Below are 21,839 nucleotides of genomic sequence, written 5' to 3'. Positions count from 1 at the left end.
ATGGAGTGTAGGAAAGTTTTTTTTTTCCCCCAACAGAACAAAACAAAAACATTTAAAAACAAAATTCAACAAAAAGCATAAGGCACACACCACAGAACTAGAAAAATTACTTGAACTAATAACATAAGATAAAATAATCAATAGTAAATTAAGATGTTATATTGATGCTAAAATTCCCAGTAAGCAACTTCAAGGATCTAATGAAAACTGGTGGAAGCATACACCCAAAGACTGCAAATTAGAGACCACTGGAAAGGATGAAAGTAAGCTGCGAGTATCAGGAAAGAATTTCTTATATAGACTTAGCAGTGGAATGGACATAACTGAGAAATCACTGAAGTGAAGACAGATTAAAATACAAAAAATAAACCTAAGTATTCTACAATATATACAATGGAGTTCCAGAGGAACAACCCAGGAGAAGGAAAAATATAAATGATAATAGCTTGTAAAACCAAAAATCCCCAACAAGCAAAATAAATCAACAACAAAACAACCTCCCAACCGCCCCAACACACAGATTCAAATTGCTAAAAACCAATGGTCAGGAGAAAAATCTTGAAGGAAACAGATAAAGCATACACAAATAAGCAAAGAATGACAACTGATTTCTCATCGAAACCATACAAGACTGGGAAGAATAGATTAGACTGATCACTGAAAGTGTGTGTGTGGAGGGGGGCGGGGGTCCTCTGCATGCATGCCACCATAATGAATATAGAAACCCTCTGTGCTCTTGGAATGAATGAAGATTTCTCTATTATCAGTGAGTGAGCAACAGTTTTGCAGAAGCAAACACTCCCTAGGTGCCTTTACCTGATAATAGCATCACATTCCACAGACTGACAGTTCAGACCCCAGAACTGTACCCTTATCCATTTTGTATGCCAATGTCTTTTAGTTACTATCCTATTGCTATGATGAAACAGCATAACTAAGGCAACTTTCTTTCTAAAAAAAAACTATTTATTTGTGGACTCGCTTACAGTTTCAGAGCATTGGTCCATGACCATCATGGCAGGAAGTGTGGCGGCAAGCAAGGCATTTGAGTAGTAGCTGAAATCCCACATCTGATCCTTAAGCTGCAGGCAGAGAGAGAGAAAAAGAGGGCAGGGGTTGGGGGTGTGACAGCAGAAAGAGAGAGAGACAGAGGAGACAGACACAGAGACAGACAGACAGACACAAACAGACAGACAGACAGACACAAACACACACACTGGGCCTGGGGTGGAATTTGAAATCTCAAAGACCACACACCTTGTAATCTGTCCCAAACAGTTTCACTAACTGGGGATCAAGTATTCAAACATCTGAGTCTATGGGGGGCATTCTTACTCAAACAATCACAGCCAGTATCCCTATGCTGTTTGACCCGTGCTTCTGACTGTCTATCAAAGTGGGTTCCCCAAACTACTTCCTTTGATCAATTTTTCTCCTTGGCTCTTAGAACCGAGAAAGACATAAGGCACACTTATATCTATCATACAGGAAATTACAAAGTATAGACATGAAGAGCTTTATAGGGAAAGCATATGGGTCCAGAACTTACAAACGTCCAGGTTACCACCTTTGTGCAAGAATTCCAAACATATCCTTTTAGGTTTGAGCTACTGGAGGACTCATTAACTAATGGCTACTATCAAAGTGAAGGAAAGGACCCCTGGTTGCTGTTGGTAAGAGCAGAACAAGCACAGCCATGTGCAAACAGTATAAAGACTATCTAAAATATGAAAGAACTACCATATACTCAACTACCACTACTGAATATAAACTCTTAGGATGGGAAAGTTGTATGTTAAAGAGGTACATTCCCATATTTATTGTAGAACTATTCACAACAGCCAAGATGCTCACCAGCTGATAAAGAAAATGTGTTAGAGATACATGGTGGAACACTGCTTAGCTCATACAAAATAAAACTCTGTTGTTTCTTAAAACATGAATGAAACTAGAGAACCTTACAAAAAAATCAAATAATCAGGCAGAGACTTCACTGTTATGTAGAATCTTAAAGAATAAATCTTAACAAAAGTACAGGTGCATTAGTTCTCAGAGGTTTAGGTTTTTTACAAGGATATGGGAGAGGAGGTAGGGAATGAAAATATATTAGTTAAAATATACACAATTAAGTAAATAAGAGGATTATTCTTATGAATGTCCCCAAAGGATAAATACAGAGGAAGTAGGATAAGTAAGATAAGGATAGAGAGGTGGGAGAATATGAGTGGAAGAGCCAAGGCATGAATAACTACAGTGCTTATGAAGTGTGATGATGTACTAATACTGTGCTCCCTTCAGCAGAAAATATACCAGAGATGAAACCACAATGTTTAAATCTTGTGCTGATGGTACACATCTCTACCATCATATGGAAGACAATGGGAATATGCACATTAAGTGCATTTCAGTAAAATGTCTCTTAAAACAAATGTAGAAATCAATAAAATAAATTTTAAACTAACTTGCTGAGAAGACTTGCCCTCAGCAAGACAGAAACTGAAGAGAAAGCATGGAGTCAGCAAACTACTGGACAGACAGACACACATGGGTACTTTATCTGATGGCCACAGCTTAATTTGAATTTTGCTTGTTCCTACTCTGTTCTTTCTCTGTTCTGTTCTTATACCCTGATGCCCTCCTCCTCCATCTTCCCTGATGTCCTCCTCCATCTTCCCTGATGTCCTCCTCTTCCATCTTCCCTGATGTCCTCCTCTTCCATGTTCCCTGATGTCCTCCTCCTCCATCTTCCCTGATGTCCTCCTCCTCCATCTTCCCTGATGTCCTTCTCCATCTTTCCTGATGTCCTCCTCCTCCTCCATGTTCCCTGATGTCCTCCTCCTCCATCCTCCCTGATTTTCTCCTCCTCCATCTTCCCTGATGTCCTCCTCTTCCATGTTCCCTGATGTCCTCCTTCTCCATCTTTCCTGATGTCCTCCTCCTCCATCTTCCCTGATGCCCTCCTCCTCCATCTTCCCTGATGTCCTCCTCCTCCATCTTCCCTGATGCCCTCCTCCTCCATCTTCCCTGATGTCCTCCTCCTCCATCTTCCCTGATGTCCTCCTCCTCCTCCAGGTTCCCTGATGTCCTCCTCCATCTTCCCTGATGTCCTCCTCCTCCATCTTCCCTGATGTCCTCCTCCTCCATGTTCCCTGATGTCCTCCTCCTCCATCTTCCCTGATGTCCTCCTCCTCCTCCAGGTTCCCTGATGTCCTCCTCCATCTTCCCTGATGCCCTCCTCCTCCATCTTCCCTGATGTCCTCCTCCTCCATCTTTCCTGATGCCCTCCTCCTCCATGTTCCCTGATGTCCTCCTCCATCTTCCCTAATGTCCTCCTCCTCCATCTTCCCTGATGTCCTCCTCCTCCATCTTCCCTGATGCCCTCCTTCTCCCTCCATCTTCCCTGATGTCCTCCTCCTCCATCTTCCCTGATGTCCTCCTCCTCCATCTTCCCTGATGTCCTCCTCCTCCATCCTCCCTGATGTCCTCCTCCTCCATCTTCCCTGATGTCCTCCTCCTCCATCTTCCCTGATGTCCTCCTCCTCCATCTTCCCTGATGTTCTCCTCCTCCATCTTCCCTGATGTCCTCCTCCTCCATCTTCCCTGATGTCCTCCTCCTCCATCTTCCCTGATGTCCTCCTCCTCCATCTTCCCTGATGTCCTCCTCCTCCATCTTCCCTGATGTCCTCCTCCTCCATCTTCCCTGATGTCCTCCTCCTCCATCTTCCCTGATGTCCTCCTCCTCCATCTTCCCTGATGTCCTCCTCCTCCATCTTCCCTGATGTCCTCCTCCTCCATCTTCCCTGATGTCCTCCTCCTCCATCTTCCCTGATGTCCTCCTCCTCCTCCAGGTTCCCTGATGTCCTCCTCCATCTTCCCTGATGTCCTCCTCCTCCATGTTCCCTGATGTCCTCCTCCTCCATCTTCCCTGATGTCCTCCTCCTCCTCCAGGTTCCCTGATGTCCTCCTCCATCTTCCCTGATGTCCTCCTCCTCCTCCAGGTTCCCTGATGTCCTCCTCCATCTTCCCTGATGTCCTCCTCCTCCATCCTCCCTGATGTCCTCTTCCTCCATCCTCCCTGATGTCCTCTTCCTCCATCCTCCCTGATGTCCTCTTCCTCCATCCTCCCTGATGTTCTCCTCCTATTTCTCTTATTTTCTCTTAATGTTTTTATATCTCCTAACACAAAAATTTCTACACAAGAAAAGATGACCTCACAACCACAAATTACATATTTTTGAAAAACAAAAAATCTTTACAAAGGAAGAAATCACATTATGATCACAAGTTACATTTTTCTTAAAAGCTCACAATTAGTTAACATTTTCTTTGTATTAATATTCCCACCATAACATCTTCACTCCCAAACAATGATTCCTTTATAAATGATTAACTGATTAACAAAGTTTTAAGCAAGCCAAGTATATTTCAGTCAATTCCTTTTGTACTTGGTAGGCAGCTGTTTTCGGTCACAAAGAAAGGATCAAGCATTTTAGTATTTATCTCAAAAGGTAACCTTGCAAAAGACTGTAAAAGAATCACAAATCTAAGCTTATATATAAAAAGGAATTAGCCATTTCTACTTTAAGTTCTCAGAGTGCACATCCACCCAACAACAATTTTTATTAAATCATACCAGGAAGACAAGGGAAATTAATAATTGCCTTTGGTCACCAATCTATCTTAGCAAGGAAGGCACATCAGCTAGTAATAACCAGGCTTCCTTTGTTCTTGTTTCTTGACCTCAACAAGTCCCTCGTTCAACTATTAAAAGTGTGCCTTTCTAAACTTTAAATTGTTCCTCAACATTTTCTACATCAAAACTATTAACAAAAATATCTTAACGCAAGTTTACTAACAATCTACATCTCTAAATTCTTTCTAAGGGTGGCGGTTGAATCATTAATCTGCTCCAGGACAAATCTTAGAAAAAGTCAATCACTACTATTGTAAGTAACAGTGACATTGCCCAGCAAGGGGCTAGAAACCCCCGTAAAGATGTCATAGAACTTGCAGAGTATAAGGGACTGGTGACTGTGAGTGTAACAAGCAGAGCTGTGCTCAATAACAGCATGAGGTCCTCAGGAAATGTGGTCCTCGGAGCTCTGTCTCTCCAAGGCTAGGCTAACTAGTGGGCCCTTTTCCATGAGTCCCAAAGCTGCTTGCTGTTCCTCTTGCATGGCCCCTGACACTAACTTAAATTTCAATTTCCAATTATTCTTTGCCCATTCTAAAAAATTCATACAGTGATCTGGCTAAATTCACTTAACAGTTTCAGTACCTTCTTTTTGATAAATTTTGTTAATTATGTCTAAAAAAGACAATTATGTTTGTTTCTTTTCAATTTTAAGCTTCCCTTTTTTCACTTTTCCTCCTTTCTTTTTTTATTTGATTTTAATTGTGTGTGTCTACATGCTTACAGTATTGGCCAGTAAAGCCAGTAAAATGCTAAATAAAAATGGTCAGAGTGAGCATCCTTGCCTTGTCATTGTTGGGTCCAAATTGGCCCCAAAAATGGCAGTGCTGGAGATAATGTCTTAAGCAAAAGGGTAAACAGAAGCCTAAACTTAGCACTACTGAGGAATTTCCCAACGCAAGTTTGTTTACCAGGAAAACCACTACCTCCCTTATTCATTCCAGTGGTCAACTACCTTTGCATGGGCATCTCACTCCAGCTTAATCTTAACAGCCTTCATCAGCTCAAAGACCTCTATCTTGCTGACTATCATATAAAATCTGCTCACTCTCCTGCCAAACTGTTGTTCTCAATTCTTGGAAGCTGACTGGCAGTCTATTCTCTCAATAAACTTTTCTTTCTACTCACATAGTGGTCCTGTTCAAAAACTTCACTGTGCCCTCACTTACCGTTACTATTATGGAAGGTAAGTCACCATTAAATATGATATGAAGTTTAAATATTATTGTGCATTGAAGCCATTTATTAGGATGAAAACAGAAAACTCTTTAATAAAGTATTTGTAAACAGAATGAGCAATATATCGAAAATGGATACTACAGCATGACATAGTTTATCTCAAGAATATATATTTGTTTAACACTAACAATCAGTAGGGGCTAAAGATGGTTCAGTAGTTAAGAATATTTTACCGCTCTTACGACAAACCCAGGTTTTGGTTCCCAGCATCTATGTGGCAGCTCACAACTGTCATAATTCCTGTTTTAGAGGAAACTTCAGACTTCTGAGGGTACGGTACACATGGTACATATAAATAGATGCAGACAAAACACCTGGACACTTCAAAAAAACTTTTTAAAAGAATCAACCAGGATAATCATTAAGAGAATAAAACAGAAAAGCCAGGAATCCCCATAGATGCAGATTAAAAACTTACAGTGATTTATTTATAACAGCTTCTCCAAATACAAAAGTAGCAAGCAATACATTAAGCAATATATGCATAAAATTGATACAACGAAAACTAAGAACCATGCTGAGTGTGGTGGCGCAGGCCTATACTCCCTGTACTTGGGTTAAGTAAGGGCCAGCTGATCTAACAAAGAAGCAATATAACTAACAGAACATTAAAGGACACCTGTAGAGACACATAGTGTACCCTAAGGAAGAAGCAATAGTGTTAAAAGTTCAATTTTCACAAAGTTGACCACAAATAAAACACAATCCCAGTGAAAGCCTCAATTTGACTTTTACTTGAAATTCACATGCTGATTCTAACATGCAGAAATTCAAAGAATCCAGGTTCACAAAGAGCTTAAAAAATATTAAAGTTGGAAGAGTCAAATTAACTGACTCCAAGATCACTACAAAGCTAACCCAAATGTCTGATGATGGTAGGTAGAACTAAATATGATTACCTAGAACATGAGTTCTTGAAACAGACTATAACACAGCCAGTGAGTCCAGCAAAAGTGCAAAGACAGGTCCATTTTAACTGTACCCTACCACAGTGCTCTTACAAGGTTAAGCAAATGTGGCCCAATTATTTTAGGAAACAATCCGGCATTTTCTTATAATGTTCAGTATAAATTTGCCATTTCAGCTAACAATTCCTAGATATTTCTTAAGAGAAATGAAATCATGTCTATGTAAAAAATTATACTCAAATACTAAAAGCAGTTTAACTAACAAAGACAAAACACCTTAAACGTCTAACAAAGGGCAAATAAACAAAAGGTTACAATACATTCATACAGTGGAATACTACACAAGAACAATCCTAACTACAGCACAAGGCAAATGATGATAGATCAAAGAAATATACCATACAAACAAACCTCAAAACACTTAAGGCATAATAACAGACAAGAAACCAGTGGCTGTCTGGTATTTGTGGTCCAGAATTAAAAGTACAAGGACACAAGAGCTCTTGATACAGGTAGGTTAACATTACTGTATAAGTTCACCAAATTCACCAAAATGTAGACTTAAGATGGTGTGTTTCGTTGCGTATAAATTACATTTTGGTAAAACAGGTAAGGTTCTAGGCCTGGTTTTAAAAAACAAGTATGCAAACACAGTGTAGCAGTGAGAAGTCTTTACCCCTTTACGGTGATGGGCAGGTGCTCAGGGGGTCAAGCGCTGGTTGTCCAGCGTGAGAAGCGCTGGTTGTCCAGCGTGAGAAGCTGAGTTTGGATCTCTAGCACCCATGTCACCACACAGGCATAGTGGTGCACACCTACAATCCAGCATTGCAGACAGACAAGAGGATTCCAAGAGCTTGTCCAGCCAGCCAGTAAGCCTAGCCTCATCAGCAGGCTCTGGTTCAGTGAGAGAGCATGTCTCAAAATATGAGGTGAAGAGTAATAAGGAAGATGTGAGCTCTTTCCTCTGTAAATGAATGCATGGGCACACCTCTACACACACTTTCACAAATAAAAATTCCTTGTACTTAAAAAGACAAAATGAGCTGGGCATTGGGACCCACACCATTAATCCCAGCACTCAGAGGTAGAGGCAGGTGGATCTCTGAGTTCGAGGCCAGTCTGGTCTATAGGACATCCAGAGCTACACAGACAAACCCTGTCTCGAACAAAAAAGAAATTAAGTTATGATGGAAATAGTATGAACCACAAAGACAGTACTATATAAATCCCAAGCAAGCCTCTCTGATAATAAAATAATAAACTAGCAAAAGCTTAAGAATGCTTCAAAATTTCCTAAGTATTGCTTTCTCTTTTATTTTCTTGAGTTGAACAATAACATGGGAAATAAAATGGAGATAACCAGAATAATCAAAGCCCATCTATAAAACAAATTTTGTTCTATTAAGAAACTCATACATTCATGCACAATGCTTGATTTGAGAGATAAAATCCTAGACACATGACAAATGAACAAAGCTGAATAGACTCAGTGGGTTATATACACAGGTGTACGTGTGTGTGTGTGTGTGTGTGTGTGTGTGTGTGTGTGTGTGTGTGTACGTGTAATAATAATGAAAAAGTGATCATTAAAAACAGGGAGGGCACGGGAGGAATTGGATGGGGGATGGGGAGGTGGGAATGATGTAGATGTAGTGTTCATGCATGAAGTTCTCAAAAAAAAGTAACTAAAAATAAATTTCCCAGTTGTACAAAAAGAATATCTTATCTCATTCTGACTTATAATAACATAAATATTAGAAAGTATTAATAGAAACAAGACCTCATCCACTGCTTCAAATGTATAAAATCCCATCGTACCTTACAAGAGAATCACTTCGCTTATCTGCCCTCACAAGGAGGACAACTTTCCATCTGTGGAAAGCTCCTGGAGCACCAGTCCGTTTCAGTTCTTCACGCCATCTTTTAGGTGCAGATTGCATTTGAGGTGAATAATGTGAATCTTTTTCAATTTTATATCCCCATTCATAAGTTGTTTCATCAAGCCATCTGCCACTTTTGGCACTATGAATTATGTAGTCCTTCGTTAATACCCATTTTCCTAGAAAGCAAATGAATTGTCACAAAAGAACTTTAGTTCTGCTAAATGGTAAACAATAAAGATCAAATAGCAACTTAGCATTCTTTTTATACATGAGATCCTTATGATAGACTGACAAAACTTTTTAAAATAAAATTTCAAGAGGCCTTCAATATCACTGAACATTGTATATAATCTTTTCTATGATACATAGTCATAATTCTAAATGCTACTAAATGAAATATAAATCTAAAGATTAAAAGTAAAGGCAATGTTACTTGAACTATTAATTATTACTAACTGAATTCATTTTTCTGGGTTAGGTTTATTTCCTCCTATGCTAAACTATTTAAATAACATTCACAGTATTGTTATACTATATTAAATTTATTGACTAGTGAATTTTATAGGAAATGTCATATTCTGCTATTTATGTGGGCACCAATGATCACTTAAACAGCAAGAATAATGCATAGTTTTGTTTGTAAAGGTTAGTCATAATCTAAATGTCTCTCTGGCAATGAATGTAAAAAATGATGTGGCATTCATGACTGACTAAGACTCAGTCACCACAGAAAGAAGCTACTTGTGCATCAGTAGTGAGGAAAAGGTGAGATGAGAAGGCCTGCTCTCAACTCGGGTAACAGAATTTACTATCTCAGAAAACTAAAGGAGGAAGAATTGCTTCCCAGTGGAGACAGAGGGACAGCAGCCTGGGAGAAGGACCCACCTCTGTAACGAGACATGATGGAAGGCAAAGGGGCTGCAGAGGGAGGCTTCACTGAAGCTTTCGTTAAGGATGGGTATTTTGTCCCAATCTTTTTGTTAAGACAATTTTTTTTTTCTTAAGCAAAACATTAAAACTAAATTTGTGACAAAGTAAATATTTCTTCCTATTTAATATGTATTTCAATGTGTTACAAAATTTTAATCAGAATAAAGAAAAATCAAGTATCTTTAAAAAAATCAGAAAACAACACACATATATCTGACATAATAAGCATAATATATTTCCAGAGACTTGAGATTTCCTCCATTAACATGACATTTTTTTTTTTCAAGAGTTGGAGAAAGGGAGTTTACTTACCTGCTGCACAAGCTGCTAAAAATTTTTCACTCTTGCACAGGCGTTCAGCTATAAGGTGTGTACAATTTTTATATTTCTGGAGGGAAGAATCCACATGAAACAATGTTACTAGAGTGAGATTTTCTTAATAATGAAACTTTTTACTTTTACAATATAAGGCCATTTTGATTTTGTTTTTTTAATTCTATGTTTTAACTCTCTATGTTGAATATTTTAGTACATTTCCATACTCACCTCACTCTTAATAAAAGTGCAATCTAGTTTTAAAAGTAACTTGACTAGAGCTTCCTTTTCTTCCATCTTAAATCCTGTCATCTGGATGACATGCTTTGTGGCACCATCTCCCATCTAGCATATACACACATACAGAAGACAGCAGATGTTAAAGAGTATGCATAAAAGTGACTTCTTTTTTTCTTAATTATGAGTACTAAAAAGAAACTAAAACCATGAAATATATTATGAATTAAACATGCAAACCTTAACTGTTAAGTAATGATGTTAAATTTAGTTACTACAATAAAAGCCAGTTTCAATTTATTTTTCTCGAAATCTTAAAGTGAATTTTTGTTGTTGTTTCGATATTGAAAGCCTGAAGTATTATATTATTTGCCATTAAAACACACTGTTGAATATGATTCTTCACAAAATGATAGGGGCCTAGATAAATATGAGCATACTTATGTTTTCAGCATGAGTTTTTGTTGAAAGCTTTTCAAATAAGCACACTTGTGAAAATGAAACTATCAGCTGCATGGTAGTTTTCAGAATGTGGGCAAAACTAAAGAATATATACTGGTCACCAAAGTTACTAACAAGACTCATATTTCCACAGCATTTATAGTAAATAATTTAAGAGACAGGCACAATGACTCCAACTTCTGTTACAACTTAGATTTTTAATTACTTCCTCTCTCCCTACCGCCCCAACACATGTTCTGAGAAAAATAAGTAAAACAAAAAGAGAAAGGAAAAAAAAAAGAAAAACCCATAAACCTAAAGTCAAAACAAAACAATCTTTTAAAAGTATAGTATTTAAACACAGGATTAAGTGAATAAAATGTTATAGAAATTTTATTTTCAAGAACTAAAATAAGGCTTTATGAGTTCCATACCAGAAAAGACATGTCAAATATCTGGGGGAAAATCCTTGAAGTTGAACATGTAAAAGTTTCTTTTCGCCTCAATACTATTCCATATCCAAATAAAGTAGTAACTATGTACACAGAATATACTGGATTAGGGATTTTAAGTTCTTGAGAGATGATTTAAAATGTAGAATACATGATTTAGGTGATCTGATTTTGGTACCTGATGGGGGAGTCCTGGAATCAAAACCCTGTAACACCTCTGGACAACTGTACATACACACACACACACACACACACACACACACACACACACACACACACACACTTTCTATCCTCCAGGTCAAAATTCATTCTGGAGTAACACTGAGAGTTTCACTATAAACCATTTACATTTAAAATATCACACAGGGTCAGGAGTGAACCTTCTCTTTTCACGCTTAAAGCTCCTATGAGAAGAAATGTTAGCTAGGGTAAAGGGATTGCAGTTCCTCTTTCTACCCTTTATCATAGTAGGCAGAAGCTCCTTGAGAGACCTAAGTGATATGCTTTTCTCAGCACATCTGAATACCTGTGAAGACAGCTCATGTTAATGCTTTTTGACACATCTCAAGGAGCTGCTGGGAGTCCTGCACTGCAGGGGCAGATCAATTCACAGGTCATATAGTAAAGAGCACAGTAGAGCTGCATATCAAAGCCATCTCTCTCAAACCAATTTTTACTCAGTAAAAGAAATTGATATTATGACCTCAAAAAAAATCTGTCTTCAGTATTTGCCAACTGATTCCAAAAGAGGCAACAAGTATACAGTATCAGCCCTCTAAAATAATGAAACTCAGATATAAAACACGAAATATCTATAAGAATGAGACTTTCAAATGAAGCAAATGCTTTAATGTAAGGTACAGGGCTTTGGTCTGGCTACGACACAGTTATAAAATGTACACTAATATGCATGGTATCTCACGAAAGAAATATATCTATAAAATACTATCATCAATAAATAAGACACAAGTATGTCCCCAGTAAAAGGATCTTTTTACTGTGCATTTTAAAAACCATTTTCAAGGTTAATATGGTTAGCTCTTCAATGACAATACCCAATAATGCAGACTAGCAATACAGACAACTGTACAAAGACTATGCTGCACTGCAAGTAAAAAAACTGTCGATTCCAAAACATCCACATGCACACAGTAAAGACGTACTCCTATTACACAGCAGCAGATGCCTGTAACTCGGGGAGAAAGCTGCTTTCACCCACTCAAAAGAATTATTTAAGAAAACTCTTAAACAATTTTCATTTAGAAAATGATATGTCTCTTGAGAAATAACTAAGTAAAATTCAATGTAGCTATAAATAGTCTTGGTTTTTAATCAGTTCTTATAGATCTCAAAAGTCAGTTATGAGAAGACATGAATTTAAACATAGTATATATTTTCAAAATTCTATTTTTATTTATGTATTGAAGTTTTCAAAACTAGTTAGGAGGCTATTTCAAGAAATATTATGAAAAGGAGCGGGATCAGAGTAGTTCTTAAAACTTACAGTCTTACTTATGGAATATATGATGCATTAAAAACTGTTAATGACTAACTGGAGTAGGGGCGGGTGAAGCTTTGGAGCAGAGCACCTGATTATCTTAAAGAGGACACTGGGATCAATCCCCATGCCCTCTTGCCCCCAATAATCAAAACAAAGTTACAAAAACTGCTCTAACATTATCACCAATAAGTTGGCTTTAAATATTGCATTATGCTTTATGAAAATTACGTTAGGGCCTTTAATCCCAGCACTCGGGAGGCAGAGCCAGGCGGATCTCTGTGAGTTCGAGGCCAGCCTGGACTACCAAGTGAGTTCCAGGAAAGGCGCAAAGCTACACAGAGAAACCCTGTCTCGAAAAACAAAACAAAACAAAAAAAAAAAATAAAAAAAAATAAAAAATAAAAGAAAAACATCTATCACACTTCTTTTCATATCAGTAATTGCTACTTTAAGTTCTGAAGTGACATTTTAATACATTTTATTTTGAAGTATAATTGTTAAATTATTTGAACTTATTAGAATAAATACACATAATGCAGTTTCCATCTTAAACCTACCTTTGTAATATACATTTTAATGGCAGTAATCACCTCCATATATTTAGCAGCATTTTCTGCTAAAACAATGTCTCATAATAAGATGAAAATAGGACCAACTGTAGTATACAACAGCAGGAAGCACAAAAGCATTTTTAAAGCAATTTCCTTACTTTGAAAATGCTTACTAAGAAACTGACACTATTCATATAGAAAGAGGAAAAGGAAAAAATCCAAGTGAGAAAACAGAATATCCTGATTCAAACAGTATGAGCATATACATGTCTAAAAACAAATCAGAATGCAAGATATTTATTTATTCACAAGTTTATCAGAAAAACAGGAGATATGCTAGTTAACTTTCACAGAGCTATAAATCATGGACATGCACACAGCTAACAGTTTTAAGAATACCAAGACTAGTCTAATTGCCTTCTGTAATTATGTGACCAACAACCTAAAGCAAAGGCAACGTTTTTGAACATCATACTGTATGAAACAAAAAGGTCTACATGACATCCAATATATATGACTACACAGGACAATTGATATATACATAAACATGGCAATACAGACATGGATGTATTTTATACATAAGTAGTAGTTTGATGGTTCTTCCATACCCTGGAAGTTTAAGAGAAAGTAAACAGCCTGATGTGCCAATGAGTTAAAAGAGAACACTATAGAAATGTCCTTAAAGCATATCAATAAGCCAGGTAACTTAGAATAAGGTTAAATTTTATGTAGGTAATATATGTTCTGAAGTACGGAGAACTGAAATCTTCCAGTACCAGAAAGAACAAACATTCCATAACACAGTTAATACTAGTTGCATTTCTAGAAAATGTTCCTATCTTCCCAGCTGAGGTGGGGGTAAGGGAGTAGAACGTATGAACCTTTAAGCACCACACTGATGACATCTTCACATAAATGAGGAAGAGACCATTTATTTTTATTAATTGTTTATCTTTATAATATAAAATAATACCAGTAAATTCCTAGTTATAAAAAAGCTCTTTTGTAGTAATATTTTAAAAACTTTATAGTAGTAATTCTTTAAAATGTACTCACCCTGAGCCACGTAAAATACAAATCTCAGGAGACAGTGCCTGTGAACAGGCTGCCCTTTATACATAGCAAGCAACTGTCACTGTGGCGTGGACTGTCTTAAAATATCTCTCACCAAGGCTTATCCTTGATGCCTGAAATTCTTTGACAGTTGGTGTCAGCCAGAAGCACCAGGAAATCTACATTTCTCATTACTGTGACGGTGTAATATTTTATGCTAAGTTTTTAATAGAACCTTTCAATTCTTTACAGTATGCCAGTGCTAGGTACACCTTTAATCCCAGCACTAGGGAGGCAGAGACAGGTGGATCTCTGATTTAAGCCAGCCTAGTTGGACTACACTATGAGTTCCAGGCCAGCAAGAGCTACATTGAGACCCTGTCTCAAAAACAAGGAAGCAAAAGTGAAAATCAAGGCAGGAATACAGGTAACAAAACAAAGGTCTGCAGCTGAGACAGGACAATGACTACAAGTCAGAGGTCAGCATGGACATACCTTATGGGACAGGAAAGTGGGGTAGGAGGGAGCGACAAAAGGCAGGATGAACAGTTGGCTACACAATTACTGCAGAAAAGAGAAGACAGGATGCGCAACCAAGTCCTCGGAGGGAAGTAAGGGTTTTCTTCCCTATTCTGCGTTATAATGTTTTATAACCAGCTATATATGTGTGTGTAAAAACTAAATTTTTACTTCTAAAATAATCTTTACCAATTTTCGTTTTTTAATTTCAACTAACATTTTGAGTATAGAAAATTTCAAAAGTACACAGTGATTAAACTTATCTCTAATTTCTTCACCTTATAAAACTAATGTATTAGTTTAATGTATATATGAAAAACAAGTACATATAATAAAATTTGGGAATGTACTTCCCTATTTGTTATGATTATTTTTCCATGTAGTATTCTTGTTGATAAATATAATAAACCACATGTTGAAAATTAGCATTCTCTTCATTATCATTTAACAGGAAACTATTTTGATTTGAAGCCTTCTTTTACTAGAGAACATTTGAAAAATCCTTTCTTCCAAAAAGCATATATGTAAGTCTCCCGTACAGTTGACTTTACTGCTTTGAATTCAAAACTTGAAAGATCTCACTGAGAAATTGAAACTGAAAATTAAAATGAAAACAAATATGGTCAAAGCATTAGATTTCTTTCTGCTTACAAAGTTGCAAAGCATACACTCATGTCTTAGTACTCATCCTGTGGGAGTGAAATTCTGTTAGCTCTGAATGCTTTAATTTCAAGTGGAGTGTAGGAATCCTCACCCGTCTGGGCCCAGGAAAAAACAGACCCTTGGTCTAATGTCACTCAGCAAGCCTTTGGAATTTGTTTTAAAAGACGTTGCTATGTTAGTGCCAAGGAGATGGCTCAGCAGGTAAAGGCACTCGCCACCAACCCTCGAGACCTGAGTTTGATCCCAAGACTCACATGGAAGAACATGTATACACATTCACACACAAAATAAGTATGGAAAAAAGTTGTCTTACTTCCTGTCCCATCTTTCAATGATATGATATATTATTAATTATTTAACAGAGGTCTGGAGGGACTGGGGATGTAGCTCAATGCTACAATGTCTAAGCATGTGTAAGACCCTAGGTTCAATCTACAAGCAACACACAACTAAAAAAAGACAAATAGAAACAGAAAACCAGAAGTCTCTAGTGATAGATGTGAGAAATGTTCTTGTCTCTTAGAAAAGGAGCAATTATTAATTCCTTTAATGGGAAATTTGGCAACAGAGAACTAATAAAAAGTGAATGTGGTGAGAGAGAAAAAAATAAGAGACTGAAGGAAAATGTGGAGATATACCATCTATCCAACAGTGTACATGATGTAAGCTGGGCTAAACCTTTCAATTTAGGGTGAAAAGAATTCTTACGAAGCAAACTGTACAAAGAAAGTTTTCTGTATGAAAAGTATGAGTTTAAAATTGGTTAATTAAAATGTTTGATTTAATTCTTATTAAGGGCCTACTGTGGTCTATACACTTCATATATTTTCCACTATATTTACCTGCATACAGATGAGAATACAAGATACTAGATTAAGGAAGGGGTATAACTTGGTAATATAGTATATACTACACACACACACACACACACACACACACACACACACACACACACACACACATATATATAAACTAGATAAGGAAGGGAGATAACTTGGTAATACAATATAGTATATACTTAGCAGGAAATAAGCACCGAGTCAATCCCTAGCACCAGGGGCAGAGGAAAAAATCCAAAAGACAAAAAACAAAACAAAACAAAAAACCTACTTTAGGGAGTCACATCTTTGTAAAAATAGTGAAACCAAGATTCAAAGATAAGCGTGTTCTGTGAAAAGGCTATGCCCTTTCCACAGTGCCAACCAGGCTTAAATTTCAGGTTTAATTACTTTTCATAAACACATTACAATTCTACAAAGCAATCAATATTCCACCAGTACAACAGGAAAGCATGAAAAAGAATCTACTACATGGGTAAGACATTTAGAGCAAGAAACACAAAGATTTAAACAGTTATTCATCATTTTTGGAAAAATACTAATGTCTAAAATACACATTTCTAGCAATATTCTAAAGACTACTGTTATTTTTCTTTCGGCAAAACAGATTCCATCATTTTTCTCTTAAGACAGACTTGGAATCAATTATTTCAATTTTTCAAACAGATTTTCTTATCAAAAATAGCATTATATTTTCAATTTCAAAATAATTTCGCTGTAATCAATTAAAATAACAACAGGTGATGTTCCACTATAGCTTTTTGTTCTTTGGAAAGGTTCTTCAGTTTCTTTAGGTTTTTATTATTTTGACCTTATGGAGAACTGACTTTATTCTTGACATGTTTTTTAAACCGTGGAAAGAAAAGACTTGTAGAACAATGTAGAAAAGAGTACATAATAAAAATACTATCTAATTAGTAAGGTTATACTATTAGTTTCCTTAAAAAAACCAAAGAGGCATCCATGGAGAATGTGAATGCATGGAATGAACTCTTAAGTACTCTTAATTTTGATTATGAAAAGGAATTACAATTGACCACTACTTCACACATTAACATAATCTAAGCTTTCTGCTTTACAAAAGCAAAAATATTCTAAATCATAATTGACCATCACCTAAGTCAATAAAGCATGAGAAAAATCTGGATTTAGAAAGCAGGTTTAATAGGTTAGTTGCTTATTAAGGACTGTCTTACAGTAAAATAGATCTAAACATTTGAGTGTTTTTAAACACCCTGGTACGTGAAAAGAAATTATTGTTAACTTATAAACAAATTTCCCACCACACAAATCTACAACCGAATGATCAGCTATGCTCTTAACACCTAGAATAAATGACAAACATTCCATTCACAGGAATAGCTTGAAAACCAACATAAGACCCGGATCATGACAGGGTAACAAACAAGTCCGTAAGATGTGGTGTCTGTTACATGTATACTGTGAATCCAGTTCATTCCCAATGTCTCAACAAAAATTTTTCCTCTGTAGAGGACAGTCATTTGTCATGAAAGAGCTTGGGGACTTTAAAATCAAGTTCCATCTACCACAGGTCCCAAATCCTGATTTGGAGTATAAGGCAAATCAGTGTTTGTCAACACTTAGTCAGACCATGGAAGTGGAATAAGTTTCTGGATAATCACTTAAGTCTCTGACTGGCGCTCAGGCAGCAGGCAATCCCCAGGAACACAGGCCCTCCCTTTAGGAAAGATGTTCACGCGTTTCTACTCAAAGCCTATGGGAGCCGCAGAGATAAAAACTCATTTTCCTTGCGGTGTGAAAAACACCATTCTACTAGAGAGAAAGACGGTCTCCACTTTCCTCCCAACGGAAGGCAGGCCCCCGGACTCCCCGCCACCTCCACTGCAGCTAGGGTCAGGAAGCAGCCCGGACGGGGAGGGGGAGGCAGCCTAGCCGGCTCTATGGAAACCAGAGACGCGGGCGGCCTAGCGCCGGGGCCCGACGGCCGGCCGAGCGCACGCCGCGGGGCAGGCCCCGGGCCACACGGCCAGGCGCGGCGGGGCGGGCCGCGGGCCGGGGCCCCGGCCACCGGCGCGGGCGACCGTGAAGGAAGCAAGGCTGTGGAAAGCGCGAGCACCGGGCGCCGCCGCGGCCCGCCGAGGACGGCGGCAATGTCACCGGCGCGGCCTGGGGACGCGGGGAATGGCGTCTTCCGAGCTGAGGCGCTTTACCTTCCCGGCCGACCGGAGGGTCAGGGCTGACTTCTTCGGGCGGCGGCGGCGGGGGCGGGGGCGGCGGCAGGGGTGACGACTAGGGCGGCAGCACTCACTGCTCCACTAATCTTGCTACTAGGAAATAATTTCCCGCCGCGCGCTCGGCGGCCCCGGAAGCGGTTCTACCACTTCCGGGTGGTTGTCAGTGACGCTCTGGAGTGGTCGCCAGGGCGGTCTGAGCTGCGGACCGACTGCTTCTGGCTGGCCAGCACGTCAGGCCCTTGCGGGACCCGCGCCGCCGGTGGAGACTGGTGAGTGACTTTCCCCTCTCGTCTCTTCGGCCTGGTGTTTCTGGCCAGCCAGCTACCTGCAAGCATGTTGTTAGGACCGAGAAGTGAACAGGCAAGCATTGTACCAGTAAGTAGGGTCCATTGCCGTGGAGCCCGACCCTCCCTGAGGCTGAAGAAGTCTCTGGGACCCTGCTTATTGTCTTCACTGGCATTACCTATTTCCAGCGTGGAAGTCAATCTTGGCTCCCCAAGTAGTGTTCCTGGGCAGGGCTGAAGAAAACTGGGTTCCTACTGTCTCCTATTTGCAGGACTCGGTCACCGTGGTTTCTTGAAAGTTGCATTATGTTCCTCCTACTAAATACTGTTAAAATAGTTCAGGGGCGCACTGGGAGGGCACGCAGGCAGCTGAAGAGGACATCTTTTACATGCTTTCAGAATGGGGCATGGAAGTCATACCTGACTTACAAGTAAACTTTTCTCCCTTGGTTTTAAGTAAAGAATGGTTTCTGTTTTTGTTATTGCTATGAACTAATGAGATGATATCCTGCTTATACTTCTATGCATCAGCTTTAGATCCACGTGTTACGTTTTGAAAACCATTGATCCAGAATTAGGTATACTTTCAGAAAGGAATGCTCTGGCTTTACTCCAAACTCTCTCAACTATGAAGAGTTCAGGAGAACTTTGAATGGAGGTCTGAGTAACCCAGAGAAATGGCTTCTGACAAATGTGTAGTGTGAGGAAAGATGCTCATTTCTTCAGACACCCGAAAGGTGACATGTAATGAATCTTAAGAGTATTATTCTTTTTTGACTAAGGCAGTTTCAGCTAAGTTTACTCATCGCCTTGTAATTCATTGATCACCTTTTGTAAGCTTTGCAGCTCACATGGAAAGGGATCCCGGCAGTTGGGAGCCTAGGAATACCACAAAGTCATGAAAGAGTAGCAGTTTACAGCCCTACTCCAGGGAAAGGTTTCCCCAATGTAACAACTCTGCCCCAGTAGGAGAGGGTTTCAGTTTCCCCTGGGGGAGCCCACAGAGGTTTCCTAGGGAGATCTGAGCTTGCTTTACCCAGCAAGGCTGCATAATGGGATGGCTTGACCACATGCATGGTTACCAGGTGTTTGGAAGGGCCTGCACTTGGGCTATGCGGTATGCTTTGATCTAGCAGGGGGAGATCTTTTGCCCAGCCCCTTGGCATTGTTATAAAAAGCCCGTTGGAAGAGACAGAAGGGGCCAGTGGATTTTATCCAGGTCCTCCCCAAGCTATCCTGTGTTTCTGTCTGTCTCGTCTCTGCTATCGCTATCTTTCTATCCACAAATTCCTTATGCTTCTCTCCTCCTTAAACACCATGTAAAAGGTGGGCGCTGGCCTTCCACACCCAGCAAAGTTGTTACAGTTCTGCTCAGGTGCCCTGGAGTTTAACAACTCTGTATCAACTCTCTTCCCTAGGGGAAGGTTTCCCCAGTGAAAGTGTTACAGTCTTGCTCCTCTCTGCTCTGGCTCTGAGGAAAAGTTGTTACTTCTCTGCTCAGCTCCATTCCCCCCCTCCCCCCCCCCCCAAGTGCCAGGGTGGAAAAAGGCAACAGTAAACTGAACAGGCATAGGAGAGCTTCTTATGGGCGGAGTTTTTCCAGGGTGGAGATTTTCAGGGTGGGAATTGGTTGAATTTCAATCCCTGAGCTTGGACAAGCTCAGAGATTGGTTAATTTTCCTACTCAGGCATTGGTTGATTTTGTGCTCAGGGATTGGTTGGTTTTCCTGCTCAGGGTTTTGTGCTCAGTTGGTCAGGGGCAGATTTGGCTCTTGTTTCATGGCCAAAGTGTGTTTCTTTCACTGGCACTCTTTAGCCTTTTGGCTCTAGTTTTAGGGCCATGGTGTGTTTCTTTCACTGACTGTGGTTCTAGGGCCAAAGTGTGTTTCTTTGGCTCTGGTTTCAGAGCTAAAATGTGTTTCTTTCACTGGCTCTGGTTTGAGGGTCAGGATGGGTTTCTTTGGTTCTGGTTTCAGAGCTAAAATGTGTTTCTTTCACTGGCTCTGGTTTGAGGGTCAGGATGGGTTTCTTTGGCTGGCCTTTTTACCCTACACTATTTCCTCATTTCCCCTGAAAATCAGTCTATCCCAGAAGAAGTTGAGAGATTACCATAAAGAACAATGCACAGTGGTTAAGAACACACTTCCAGAGGTGCCTAGTTCAATTCCCAGCATTCATGTGGCAACTCACAATCAACTATAACTGTAGTCACATGGGATCCAATGACTTCTTCAGATGTGCATCTGATATGCATGCGTACAAAACACTGTATACATAAAATGCACATATAAAAATAATTTTAAAAAGAAAAATGCAGGAATAGGAGACCATGGTAAATGAAGACCACATGAGAATAGGAAAAAGCAAAGTGCTAGAGAGGCCCACAGAAATCCACAAAGATACCCCCACAACACACTGCTGGCAGTGGTCGAGAGACAGCCCGAACTGACCTACTCTGGTGATAGGATGGCCAAACACCTTAATTGTCCTGCTAGAAACCCCATCCAATGACTGAGGGATCTGGATGCAGAGATCCATGGCTAGGCCCCGGATGGATCTCTGAGAGTCCAATTAGCGAGAATGAGGAGGGTTTATATGAGCGAGACTTGTTGAGACCAAGGTTGGATAAAACACAGGGACAAATAGCCAAACGAATGGAAACACATGAACTATATGAACCAATGGCTGAGGGGTCACCAACTGGATCAGGCCCTCTGAATGGGTGAGACAGTTGATTGGCTTGATCTGTTTGGGAGGCATCCAGGCAGTGGGACCAGGTCCTGTGCTCATTGCATGAGTTGGCTGTTTGTAACCTGGGGCCTATGCAGGGTCCCTTGGCTCAGCCTGGGAGGACGGGACTGGACCTGTCTGGACTGAGTCTACCAGGTTGATCTCAGTCCGAGGGGGAGGCTTTGCCCTGGAGGAAGTGGGAATAGGGGGTGGGCTGGGGGGAAGGTGAGGGAGGCCCGGAGGGGGGAGGACAAGGGAATCCGTGGCTGATATGTAGAACTGAATTGTATTGCAAAATAAAAATAAAAAAAAAGAAAAATGCCATATATTAAATACAAAGATGCTGAAGCATCAGGCAAGTGCCCCTTTGCCTTTTCAGAGTAAA

The 21,839-nt window shown here is 39.6% G+C and overlaps 2 protein-coding genes across 8 annotated transcripts in view; one reads left to right on the top strand and one right to left on the bottom strand.

Moving 5' to 3' along the window:
• The window catches only part of Slf1 (SMC5-SMC6 complex localization factor 1), an 80,892-nt gene extending 62,378 nt beyond the window's left edge, over window positions 1-18,514 (bottom strand). For both annotated transcript variants that reach the window (XM_052743700.1, XM_052743701.1), the window contains exons 1-4: window positions 18,417-18,514; window positions 10,200-10,313; window positions 9,966-10,041; window positions 8,659-8,899 (exon numbers count right to left, since the gene is read on the bottom strand). In XM_052743700.1, the coding sequence (XP_052599660.1) occupies window positions 8,659-8,899; window positions 9,966-10,041; window positions 10,200-10,313 (431 nt within the window). In that variant the 5' untranslated portion in view covers window positions 18,417-18,514. The remainder of the gene's footprint in view (window positions 1-8,658; window positions 8,900-9,965; window positions 10,042-10,199; window positions 10,314-18,416) is intronic.
• Window positions 18,515-18,554: 40 nt separating this feature from the next.
• The window catches only part of Kiaa0825 (KIAA0825 ortholog), a 433,759-nt gene continuing 430,474 nt past the window's right edge, over window positions 18,555-21,839 (top strand). For 2 of the 6 annotated variants that reach the window (XR_008219665.1, XM_052743697.1), the window contains exon 1: window positions 18,564-18,709. The gene's annotated coding sequence lies outside the window, so the exon portion shown is untranslated. Of the gene's footprint in view, window positions 18,710-21,839 lie in introns of all 6 variants that reach the window. The other 4 variants (XM_052743698.1, XR_008219664.1, XM_052743699.1 and 1 more) reach the window with 4 other exon arrangements.

The sequence above is a fragment of the Peromyscus californicus genome, unplaced genomic scaffold, assembly GCF_007827085.1.
Source record: "Peromyscus californicus insignis strain IS unplaced genomic scaffold, ASM782708v3 Scaffold_18__1_contigs__length_77618521, whole genome shotgun sequence".
NCBI lineage: Eukaryota > Metazoa > Chordata > Mammalia > Rodentia > Cricetidae > Peromyscus > Peromyscus californicus.
The sequence above is the reverse complement of the archived record's forward strand: the minus strand, read 5'-3'. Positions and strand labels throughout refer to the sequence as shown.